This window comes from Natrix helvetica (assembly GCF_964273705.1).
Source record: "Natrix helvetica genome assembly, chromosome: 3".
Taxonomy (NCBI): Eukaryota; Metazoa; Chordata; class Lepidosauria; order Squamata; family Natricidae; genus Natrix; species Natrix helvetica.
Window position 1 is genome coordinate 152,625,228 of NC_138549.1, and position 13,310 is coordinate 152,638,537.

A 13,310-nucleotide genomic window follows, 5' to 3' on the forward strand; every position below is an offset into this window, starting at 1 on the left:
AAACCCAGATGTAATAGAGCCACAACCTTCACAAATTCATTCTTACTGAATTTATCATTATTACGTAATGTTTTCTTTAACATTACCTTGTAGCATTCCCAGAGAAATCAGTTTAAATGCACCTTTTTGACCGAATTTTAAAAGACGAATGTCTCTTACAGATATATCACACCTGATATTATTTATTTAGATTTGCAAATTATAGCATTATTATAAAGGAGATCTAAAATATTGCACAGTTTATATATTAATATACAACACACACACACGACTAATCTCAGTATAAAACCTCAATGTGAAAAAAGCTATTTTCAAAGACCCGTTTACAGAATCTCAACTAAAAATATTAAATATTTACTGTCCCATCTTATCTAAAAAAAATATTAAATTGAAAGAGGGAAAGGAAAGGGATAAATTTACACTTTGAGTCACCTAGGGCTGAATTCAGCATGTTTCTTTCTATTGATAGCAGATTTTATAATGTTGGAAAAAACCAGACTGATTTGGGAAAGATTTGCCTCACAAAAGCCTTCCATTCTTTTTGGGGGGAAGAGTGGGGGGGACCACGACACAAGGAACAATGGAAAACACACACTACTTTCATTAATAAATTTTGGAAAAGGTTTGCGTTCTTTGTACTTGGAACCTTTGGGTCATTTACTTCAATTTATTGTATAAAAATTAATTACAGGGTTTCCTTGCTTATTGACTGCCTTGTTTAATGACTATTCAAAGTTAGAACAATGCTGAATAAATAACATTACAATTGGTCCTCACACTTATGGGCTTTACAGTATCCCTAGGGTTATATGATTAATATTTAATACAATACAATAGCAGAGTTGGAAGGGACCTTGGAGGTCTTCTAGTCCAACCCCCTGCCTAGGCAGGAAACCCTATACCGTTTCAGACAAATGGCTATCTAATATCTTCTTAAAGACTTCCAGTGTTGGGGCATTCACAACTTCTGGAGGCAAGCTGTTCCACTGATTAATTGTTCTCACTGTCAGGAAATTGCTTCTTGTTCTACACTCGGCTGCCTTGGAGAATAGTTTGACTCCCTCTTCTTTGTGGCAACCCCTGAGATATTGGAACACTGCTATCATGTCTCCCCAAGTCCTTCTTTTCATTAAACTAGACATACCCAGTTCCTGCAACCGTTCTTCATATGTTTAGTCTCCAGTCCCCTAATCATCTTTGTTGCTCTTCTCTGCAACACTCTAGAGTCTCCACATCTTTTCTACATCGTGGCGACCAAAACTGAATGCAGTATTCCAAGTGTGGCCTTACCAAGGCATTATAAAATGGTATTAACACTTCATGTGATCTTGATTCTATCCCTTTGTTTATGTAGCCTAGAACTGTGCTGGCTTTTTTGGCAGCTGCTGCACACTGCTGGCTCATATTTAAATGGTTGTCCAGTAGGACTCCAAGATCCCTCTCACAGTTACTACTATTGAGCAAGGTACCACCTATACTGTACTTGTGCATTTCGTTTTTCTTGCCTAAATGTAGAACCTTACTCTTTTCACCACTGAATTTCATTTTATTAGATAGTGCCCAATGTTCAAGTTTGTCAAGATCCTTCTGTATCTTAAGCCTATCTTCTGGAGTGTTGGCTATTCCTGCCAGCTTGATGTCATCTGCAAATTTGATGAGCTCCCCATTTATTCCCTCATCCAAATAATTGATGAAGATGTTGAAGAGTACTGGGCCTAAAACAGAACCTTGGGGTACTCCACTGCATACTTCCCTCCATGTAGATGCAGTTCCATTGAGGATTACATGTTGAATGTGGTTGGCCAGCCAGTTACAAATCCATCTGGTGGTGATGCTGTTTAACCCACATTCTTCTACTTTATTTAGTAGTAGGTTATGGTCTCCCTTATCAAATGCCTCACTGAAGTCCAAGTAAACTATATCGACGGCATTCCTCTGGTCCACTAATTTTGTCACTTTGTCAAAGAATGCAATAAGATTAGTCTGGCATGATCTGTTTTTGACAAATCCATTTTGGCATTTGGCTATTACTTTGTTTACTTCTAGGTGTTCATTGCTTGATTATCTTGATTATTTGTGGATTTCACAGCCAGATTCTGATGAGCAGAATCAACAGAGAAGCCAGCAGTAAAATTACAAGTTATGATCACGCAATATCTCACTTAATGACAACAGAAGTAAAATCGCAAGCTTATCAGGTTGATATGGCATCTCCCTTAATGACATCACTTTCCAATGGAGTTATTGGTCCCAATTGTGGTCATTAAGTGAGGACTACCTGTACCTTCAAGGAAATAGGCATATACGTACCCCCATTGTAAATAATGCAATTGTGCAAAATCCATTTGGCATCAGCCAGAAAGGCTTCAGTGCAACCATACATCTTCTTTTTAACATTCTGAAAAGGATAATATAAACATTGTATTAAAATGAAGAAATAATATCTAAATACATAAGCTATCTACTATATCATATTTTCTTAATACTTTTATTCCAAATAAATGAATGGAAAGTTTAAAATTGGAATATCAACTGGAAATAAACAGTAGATTCAGGAATAAGTTATAAAAAAGATGTTAGATATTATAAACCTCAATATAATCAATTAGGTATCATTTTGGCTACCAACATTATTGGAATATAATTACAGCATATTAAATATAATTACTGAAGTTTGACCAAATTTTAGGAATTTTGAAACAAGTATTGTTATGATCATTTCTTTTTTATATATGGAAATCTACTTTGTACCATGGGACAGAGCCCTAAAATACACTTGGTAAAAAAGAATTCAGCTACTTTATTTTTAAATTATGTCATTTAAAATAAAATAAAAAATCACATTTGAAGCTAGCCTCAAAATTGATTCTATAAAACAGATATTTGAATGCCCTCTGTAGTTAAATTAAATTAGAGAACTAACATCTCACTTTGCCTCTCCCACTTTGTCAGAAACTTTGCATGCACTTATTTCCAAAACTCAGAAATGAAATAAAAGCAGAAAGCTCTTAGATAAAAGTAAAAATGATATGCTTCCTGAAACTAGACAACTAATCGGACCTATGTTAAAGGTTCTGGGAATGTTTGTCCTGCAAAAGTGACAACTATGGGGACACATGACAATAATTAAGAAGGCTGTCAGATACAGCAAGTGGACATTTTCTATTGCTCCAGAGGGCATGACCAGAACCAATGGATTAATATAAAAAAGGAGATTGAGGCTAGATGTGAAAGGAATCTTTTTGTCTCTACGATCTGTCAACCAGGAAGTGGTGAGTCCCTTTTGGAAGAGATCCTCATTAGAGGCTTGATGGTCATTAGTTAGAGATGTCCAAATGGAACCTTCAGAGGGACTGGATTAAATGACCCGTAAACTAAGATCCCTTCTAACTCCATATTTAAACTTAATGAATTTCTTAATGAACTTCATACATTTGAAAGAGAGACATTTATCACATTGAAAAAAATAACAATGATCTAATATATAGGGAAATAATTTCCTTCCTGCCTACCAACCTTTTCTAATGTACAAAGGTCCATTGGATGAAAGATGTATTCTGCATAATCTGGATGCTGATCCAGTGAAACTGGCTTTTGAAATGGCTCTGTCTGTTTCAATAAACACAAAAAAATTACAGTTACAAATAGAATACAATACAAATCCTACTAAAAACAATTACGTATATTGCTTAAAAACAAATAACGTGTCAAAACCAGGGTGATTTTGTTTGCAATCTAGTTAGTCAATCAAGTTGAGCAAGAATCATTTGTTTAAATTTGATCCGGTAAAAGTTTAAAAATCAGACTTCTTATATTATAATCATTGGCATTCACTGCGCATTCATGGTCAAAGGACAACATACCGTACAGGTAGCCTTCTCTTTAACAACTGCCCAGTTCAAAATTACAAAAGTGCTGAAAGTTAAATTTTCATGACCAGTCCTCAGACTTATGACTGTTGCAGCATCCCAAAGTCACAAGATCATGACCATGTTGCCATCCTAATTAGGTTTGACGACTCCCTATAATTGTCACATGACCATATATGTATAACAAACATATATGTGTATGTGTTAATCTAACTTTAATGTAACACACTCATATTTAGAGTCTTGCCCAGGCATATACCTATGTGTTTTTTTATTAAAACATTGTCAAACACACAGCAGATCTAGCAATGCTCTTCCTCTTCAAAAGCAAATTTTAAAATTTAAATTTATAGTGTTTATTGATTTTTTAAAGATTTTATATGGTATTTTTACTGATATGGTATAAGCTGCCTAGAATTGCCTCGGTGAGATGGGCAACATGATAGATAGATAGATAGATAGATAGATAGATGGATGGATGGATGGATGGAAGGAAGGAAGGAAGGAAAGAAAGAAAGAAAGAAAGAAAGAAAGAAAGAAAGAAAGAAAGAAAGAAAGAAAGAAAGAAAGAAAGAACAGACACACAGTCCATACCCGACATTGTACAGTACAGTCAAATATCAACACATATCTTCTTACCCCTGGCTGTTTCATTTTTTGTAGTGCAAACTTGAGCAAGTAGGATAGCTGTTCAATAGTGAGCATTGTCATAGCTTTACTTTGTGTTTCTATGCATTCTGCTACAGTAATTTTCTAAAAATAAAAATCAAAAATACTGAAAATTCACAATAATTCACAATTTTCACATGTAAAAACAAACACTGAAATTTATTTTATATTAGGAGGAATTATGAATGCCACAGATATCCATGTTCATGAAAATACTGTGCTATTTCTCCATGGGGGAGCGTAGATGTTTTGTCCGGGTACATGAATACATCTGACCAATATCAAAAAGCTAAGTAGAGTCCCATCAAGTTAGCATTTGGATGGCAGACCACTAGGAAAACTTAGGGCTATAAAACAGACTGGGAAATAAAGCAATGGCAAGTTACTTATTTATTTTTGCCAATAAAACTACAGGAATGATCCATTACAGAATCCAGCATGACTGGAAGCAGGCTTCACTTTCACTTCATTATTTTCCTAATTGATTTTAAAGGCCCATAAGGCAATGAACTATATACACTGAAATGAATAGCCTGAATCTAGATATGATTATGTTGAAATCAATAGAACTACTACCTCCTTAAATCTCGTTAATTTCAATGAATTTTCTAAGAGTGATCAACTTTGAATCTAGTCAATTTATAGTCCCAATCTTTCTTGAGCATGTCCATGGTCTAGAATTGTATTTTAAATGGTATTTTAAATTTCTGGAAACTGCTTTGTTCTAAAACGTTTTCAACTTATACAAAGAATACTTAATACACAAAATGTATAATTTCAAAATAAAATTAGGAAAATACCACAGTAAAACATTTTATCATGATAACATGTAATCTTAGTATCCTCTACTTTCTCTTCACATCCTGCCCTTCTCCATGATAGCTGACAAAACAAATCCAATGAGCCTACGAAATAAATTGTGAATAAAAAACCCAACATCATATCAAAACATAAAACCGCTAAATATGGTAAAGGCCTTAATTTGTATGATTATTTACATTAACCTATCTTTTCAAGACATGACTACATGGTCAAAGTCAATGGTAAAAGAACAATTTTCTAGAAAGTGAGAAATTAGGAGCAGGGAAACAAATATGGGCCTCATACCTCACATTCTGGGCAAAACCAATCCCCCTCTGGCTCCGCTGTCAGTTTCAGACACTTAGCATGATAAACCCGAGGGCAGAGTTCACAGCAGAGGACTTGGCCTTCCCGGTGACAAACCCAGCAATAGAAATCATTTCGTCCATCCTGCGGTACAACATCAACAGGATCTGTGGTGAGTGGCTGCTTCATATAGTAAAACGGACCATGTCTTAGTTCTGACTGAAATGTAGGCAAGAAAGACAGGTTTGGTTTCAAAACAAATTTGCATTTTAAAATTAAAATAAGCAAATATGACCAACCAGCCCCCACTTAATGTTTATGCAGTTCCAATCTTTCATTCAGCACACCAAGCATTTGAAAACACAGCTTATATTCATTAAATATAATTTTTCCAAATCATATGCATGCGATCGTCAACTAGAGGCAAACTATATAAACCATTATTCATTTGCTTAGTAATTCTGTGGCATTGAAAAAAATACAATCAGGATTTAGGGATAGATGAAGAGGGTTTTATTCTTTATGCTATATAGAATTGATCTGGATCACAAACTTCTATAACTGAAACATGCAAATAATTATATGTCCTCTCAATGTAAAAAGCGACCACTGGAAAAAGATGGAGCTGGGGTTGTGAGATGGACTGAGACAGAGCTGGAAAAAAAGGTGTTAGGCTTTCTAATAGCTGACTCAAATCAGAAATAATTTCAAAGCATGGTTCACAATGAAACTTCTTTTAAAATATTTATTGAGACTTAAGCTAATTACAAGAATATTGAAACTGAACTATTTCCCTCCAAGAACTTATTTATCCCATAATACATTAGTAAAGAGACTTTCTTAGTTCTTTCTAATTTCTTCCTGTGAACTGGCAAGCGATTCTTTTCAAGGATAACAGGAATAACTTTCAGCTGATTGTCTGCCAACCATCTCCAGCCTCCTTATCTGTGAACCCAATCTTATAAATATATTAGGTCCCAGCCTGCACTTTTTGGTGTGTGCGTGTGTGTGTGTGAGAGAGAGAGAGAATAAGATATACAATGAAAGTGACACAGATATATTTGCTAATCTACTGAAAATGGGAAAATACAACTGTTTTCACAAACAGTATGTATAATTATGTTATGTTTTAAACCTAACAACTTCTATTACAGAAATCAATGAAGCTGTGATTTATCTAGCATGTTTCCATACTTCAAACTCTTTTACCAAAGGAATTGGACAATTAGATGAATTGCTAACATATATCATAGGCACGTAATAATGATGTATTGTATGTTTTGGCTTCTTTTTAAGGCACAGAATATATTTTGAATTAGTTCTGTTAAGGGAACATAATTATATTAAATACTACTGTATTGAGAAGTTTGTTTTAAGAAACAATGGAAGAATCGCTATAGTATCACTTACTTCTATTAACAATCTATGGTAATTAACATTCAGCCAAGTTAATAGCACAACATGATTTGTAAGATTGTCCCCTCAAATACATATTTTACTTATAATCCCTTCCATAAGTACTCCGGCAGCTACTCTGTCTGGGAGCCCAAGTGTGAACATTTTATGCAGCAGTGTCTTGAACCATTATCTAAATTCCTAGATATTCACATTTTGGATCAGGTTTCTCTAGTCTTACACAAGGCTAACAGGGTTGGGCCCAATAGCTGAAGGATGTTCCATAGAGCAGGGGCCACTGCGTAAATAGCCTGCCTTCTTTTCCTCACCAGTAGACACCCTTTGACTGACGGGATCTGCAGCATGCCCATTCTGCTAAATCGGGTTGAACAGGTAGAGACCCTTGGAAAAAGAGGTATCCCAGTCTCAAGCCACGTAGGCCTTTAAACGTGACAACCACCACTTTGAATTGCATCTGGAATCACACCAGTAATCAATGCAGCTGAGGCAGAAATGGTGTTACATGAGGTGTATATCTGGTACCATTTACTACTATTCCGCCATATTCTGCAGTAGATGAAAATTCCGAATGCTCTTCAGGGACAGCCTCATGTAGAGTGTATTACAGTAGTCTAAATGAGAAGTTACAAGGGCATAAATTACTGTGAGCAGGGCCTCCTGGTCCAGATATGGGTGTGCACAGGCTCTCCTAGCCATGCCTGCCACCTGCTCTTTGAGCAGGAACCACCATATTGCACAATGGGTTAGTCTTGAGTAGTGTAACCCCATCCAGAACTAAACATGGAAGAATCTTGTCTCCTTCTCCCAATACTCGCAGCGACTCCATTTTGCCCGAGTTGAGTCAGTATTCATATCACCCATCTAGTCCCCTAAAGCCTCCAGATACTGGGATAGGACATTCACAGCATCACTCAAAGGGCCTGGGGTAGAAATATAAAGTTGGGTATCAGCAGCATATTGATAACTCATCCCAACCATTGGATCACCTCAACCAGCAGCCTCGTATAAATGCTAAATAGAAGGGGAGAGACAAAAGTACCCTGAGGCCGAACCCTGAGGAAGGAGAACAACTAGTACAATACAGTGCCATTCACCTTCCAATTCCTGAAACCAGCCCAGAAAGATATCATGATCAGTGGTATGGAACACCACTGAGAGGTCAAGAAGAGCCAGATGGATGCACTACCTCCATCTCGCTTCTGCCAGAGATAATCCATTAGTACAATAAATGTCTCTCAGTTCCAAATGCCGCTGTGAACTCCTACTGAAAGGGGTCTAGATAATCTGTCTCATTCAGGGTTCTCTGAAGATGTTATGTGACCTCTCTCTCTGCCACTTTGCCTAGAAAGAGAACATTGGAGACCGGACAGAAGCTGTGCAAACAAGTGAGTCAAGCGCGGAGGGGGCACACTACTGCCTCTTTAAGAGCTGGTAGTATCACTCCCTTTCTTGAGGAATTAACTACCATCCAGACCAACTCAACATGTCCTTCCCATATGGACTTAATTAGCCAGGAGAAGTCAACACACAAGTAGCTGAACTAGCAACTGAGAGTGCTCTGTTCATTTCATCAGGTTCCATGGGCTCAAATTCTTCCCATACCACCTTGCAAAATGTAAGCCCCACTACCTTCATTGATTCTGCTACAATGTTGGAGTCCAACTTTGTCTGCCAGGTGCATAGCATATTCTTCACAGCGACACTTTAGGTGAACCTCGGTATTGTTCCCTACGGAGAGGGACTAAGTCACCCAAATGCAGCCACTGGGCAACAACGGCAGCAACGAAAACATATGAAGAACGGTTGCAGGAACTGGGTATGTCTAGTTTAATAGAAAGAAGGACTAGGGGAGACATGATAGCAGTGTTCCAATATCTCAGGGGTTGCCACAAAGAAGAGGGAGTCAAACTATTCTCCAAGGCACCTGAGGGTAGGACAAGAAGCAATGGGTGGAAACTAATCAAGGAGAGAAGCAACTTAGAACTGAGGAGAAATTTCCTGACAGTTAGAACAATTAATCAATGGAACAGCTTGCCTCCAGAAGTTGTGAATGCCCCAACACTGGAAGTCTTTAAGAAGATGTTGAATAGCCATTTGTCTGAAACGGTATAGGGTTTCCTGCCTAGGCAGGGGGTTGGACTAGAAGACCTCCAAGGTCCCTTCCAACTCTGCTATTGTATTGTATTGTAAATAGTTCCATTTACCACCCGAACTGGCACAAAATAGGCTCTAATAATGGCTCTGGCTCCTGTCCATCATGTAGCTTATATCATTTACAAGTTGTTCTGATCCACATTCTCTTCTTTCCAAAATACAGTAAAACAAATAAAAGGCATAAAATTAATACAGAATAAGGAGTTGGTGGAAAGGGTATCTGCACCTGAGAAGGAAAGGAAAAGTGGGAATAGAATTGGGAAGAAATGAGGCCAAGAGAATAACAGGAAAGGGGAAAAAAGGAAAGGAAAGAGAGAATAGAAAAGGATTACATTCACCAAAAACAGCTTATCTCAAGCATCAGCTAATCTTCCATTGCATCTATACTTTTCAGTAACCATTTGCACCTTTTGGTCATTCCTTTCTTTTCAGTGTCTTATCTGTGCTTTCAACTATGTAAGAGAATCTCCTCCAAGTCTATTAAAACCATTAAAAAATATATATTTCTTTCTTGCACATGCTGTGTACTAATGGACATAGCCCAAATACCTAGCTAATATTGTCTTCAATTTCAATTATCTTATAAATTATCCAATCAAATAATTAGGGCAAACTATTACTTATGAAGAGACTAATCTTTGTCAAAGTATTCTGCTCACTTGTATTGGTTTTTTTTTACTATTATATTAAATTGTTCTGTTGCAGTGTTACTGAGATTCTGTTCTTAACTACTGGTACAATTTATACTAGACACCTAAAATTTAATTTTAAAATTGCTTCATCCATGATAATCTGAACAGTTAGCAGCAATTAACTGTTGCAATGTAAGAGTACAAAAAAAAAAAAAAAACCCAACCCAATCCCATTCACAAGCAATATTTTTTTTCTGTCAATAAAGGAAATCAAGTTCCATCCACAATACATAACTTATGTTTGGAGGATTTCTTTAAATAATTATGAATTTGTTGCAGAAAAAAACTGAAGCTGCTTGAAAATTAATTGTGAAGAGTTGCCAGAAAAAAATCTTCCTCATATTTTTAAACTAGATAACAGATATCGGAATCAATGGGGACAATAATTGGCTCACTGTTTGAAAATGTGGTGTTGGATGCTTTTTATCTTGCTAATGTGTAATAAATCTAAATAAGCTCCTGGATAATCTAACTCTTATTAATTGCCAATGGGAATCTTGCATTCATAGTCACTAAAGGTTGACAGGAGATTTGAAATTGTGGACCCCAGAATTTTTATCTGCATCTCAGAAATAGAAGGCTCTGCGTTAGCATCCAATAATACCGCAGCTACATTTCAAAGTCCTGGTTTTAATTTATAAACTTCTTTATAGCTTAGCTCCTCCAGTACTTTCAGGACTGCCTTTTCCAAGTGCAACCTAACCAATCCAGTATAGTCATCGTGTAAGTTGTTACTCAGTCTCTCATTTTCAGTAGCATCTATGGCCATTTGCAGCATCTCAGTGTCATGTCACTGTGCTTAACATTTTTGCCAAAAATTGTTTTTTTTTGGGGGGGGGGCATGGTGAACAACTGGTTTGCTTAATGACAATGACATTTGCTCAATGACTGCCATAAAAAAGGTGCATCAGTCACATGATGACCTGTTTTACAACCATCACACCTTATGATCCTAATGGGCAGGTTCCATTACGGTCATAAGTTGTGGACTACCAGAATTACTTTTTAAAGGATAGTAGGAGTCACACTCACACATCAGGTGACCAAATATCTTAAGTCACAGAATGGTGCACAACCTTTAATTTGATATGCTGCTTATTGTCCCATTGTTCCCCCAACAACATAACAAATGGCTGTATTAAACTATTTCTCTTTTTTAATGTAAAAACTGCTCAAAGACTGGCCAGTTGGTAAAGATATTTGAATTTGAGTGAGGATATATTTCAAACTCCCATTATCATTTCATTTCATTAACACATGAAATCCCTTTAACAATTATATACAAGCAGACAATGTACACATTAAGATTAATAAAGCTTTTAGGATATAATAAAATAAAATAGAATCCTAACAAAAATAACTTCATGTACTGTATATGACTTTAGACTATTATTATTTTTATAATATGGCATTCCAAAATATGGTAGTCGAACTTCTAAAAATGCACTGCAAAATAACTAGCAGTAGTGTAGAATAGAAAACTGATAAAAGGTTGATAGAACAATTGATCAAGCAGCAGTAAAATAAAATGTTCCCACAACTCCAATTAGAAGAAACTTCTAATTAGTCTTTAGAGGGTTCCTCACTCATATTATCTTCAGCAAAATAAAAAGATCACACTTGAGATTTGACATATTCAGTTTTTCAAGTAAGAAAACAAGACAGAAACAGTATCCAACATCTCTTACATATTTCCAGTCTTTTTAACCCAATGTAATCATGTAATAAATTACATGATTGTTTAAATTACTATAATCTCAATACCTAAAATTATACTGGATTAAGTTTAAAATGAACCTTGGGAAATCTGTTCAACATTATTATTATTATTTTATGTTTTATCTCAAAATAAATAACTATATTAGACTCTGGAGATATGCAGAAGTTATCTTCACTGAAAGATATATCAGATGTGGACACTGTAACTGATATCCTTAAATTACCTTTCTATATGCTCTAGGGATTGCTACTGAAGTGTCCAGAAATGTCAGCTGATGTAAAATCCAGCAGCCAGACAGTTAACTGAAACATGTTATTGAGATCATATCATCTGCTCATATGAAGAGTCATATTGTCTTAAAAATGCTTGAGGGTGCAATTCAAATAGTAATCTTGATTACCTTTAAGCATTAAATCAGTACTGCTAATGCCTATAACATGGCCAACTTGTTTTTTTGAATCTTTTTTTTTAAAGTCTCTTCTATGTCCTGCCAATTTCTTAAGTTTATCTAATGAAAATAAGAGAAGGCACCTTTTCTGTAACCATGAAAAATTCAATCTGAAGATAAATAAAACTGGAAAAAAAATTTTTTTTTTTTACAAATGTATGGTAACATACATAGTATCATGTAAGGAGTTGCAATTATTGGATCTCAAAAAAGCTGCAAAGCTATAATTAATGAAAAATATAACTAAAATTATAGACCCAAAGAAATCTTATGCCAAAAGGTCACAATATTCCAGGCTAGCTTAGAAAGAGAAATAAAAATAAGTAAGGACAAGATGGCACACAGGAGTGTAGACTTATGAGTTGGGTAGTTAAAAGACTGAGACATTTTCCCTTTCTTTTGTAACATTAAAATTTGAGAACTAATGAAAATAAATGGTACAAATGTGACAGATAAAATATAGTATTAATTTGACTTTGTTAATATTATCATTTATTTAATAAATTTATATGGCCACCCATCTTGCATAAATGATTCTGGGAGGCTGACAAAGTAGAATAAAAAGCAAGTAAAAAATAGCCACCAATATTGGAAACAACATAAATAAAATAGTAGTTAGGTTTAGATTTATTGGATTTATATGCCGCCCTTCTCCCAAAGGACTCAGGGCGGCATACAACATAAAAACACATATTACAAAAGTTAAAAGGAAGATTAAATAGAATATGCAAAAAATCCAAGACATTTACAATAAGATTTAGAAATTAGATTAAAATTAACAATTAAAATTAATAATTAATTTTATTCAGACCAGGCCTGCTTGCTGGAAAAGCCAACTTTTTAGGGCGTGCCAGAAGGACCGGAGGTCGGGAATTATGCAAAGCTCCGGGGGCAGCTCATTCCAAAGGGAAGGCGCTTCCACAGAGAAGGCTCTCCCCCTGGGGGTCGCCAGCCTACATTGCCTGGCCGATGGCACCCTGAGGCGGCCAACTCTGTGGGATCGTACTGGATGGTGGGAGACTACCAGTGGCAGTAGGTGGTCTCACGGAGCGCTTTAAAGATCATAATTAACACCTTGAATCGCACCCGGAAAACAACCGGCAACCAGTGCAGGCCCCCTAAAAGGGGTGTAACATAGGAGCACCTAGGTATCCCCATGACAACCTGCGTGGCTGCATTCTGGACCAGCTGAAGCCTATGGGTGCTCTTCAAGGGCAGCCCCATGTAGAGACCGT

The 13,310-nt window shown here is 36.2% G+C and overlaps 1 protein-coding gene across 13 annotated transcripts in view; it reads right to left on the reverse strand.

Moving 5' to 3' along the window:
• The window catches only part of ZMYND8 (zinc finger MYND-type containing 8), a 120,360-nt gene that overhangs the window by 48,115 nt on the left and 58,935 nt on the right, over positions 1-13,310 (reverse strand). For 12 of the 13 annotated variants that reach the window (XM_081948073.1, XM_081948074.1, XM_081948078.1 and 9 more), the window contains 4 exons: positions 5,646-5,864; positions 4,509-4,622; positions 3,517-3,609; positions 2,311-2,398 (listed from right to left, as the gene is read on the reverse strand). In XM_081948073.1, the coding sequence (XP_081804199.1) occupies positions 2,311-2,398; positions 3,517-3,609; positions 4,509-4,622; positions 5,646-5,864 (514 nt within the window). The remainder of the gene's footprint in view (positions 1-2,310; positions 2,399-3,516; positions 3,610-4,508; positions 4,623-5,645; positions 5,865-13,310) is intronic. The other variant, XM_081948070.1, reaches the window with a different exon arrangement.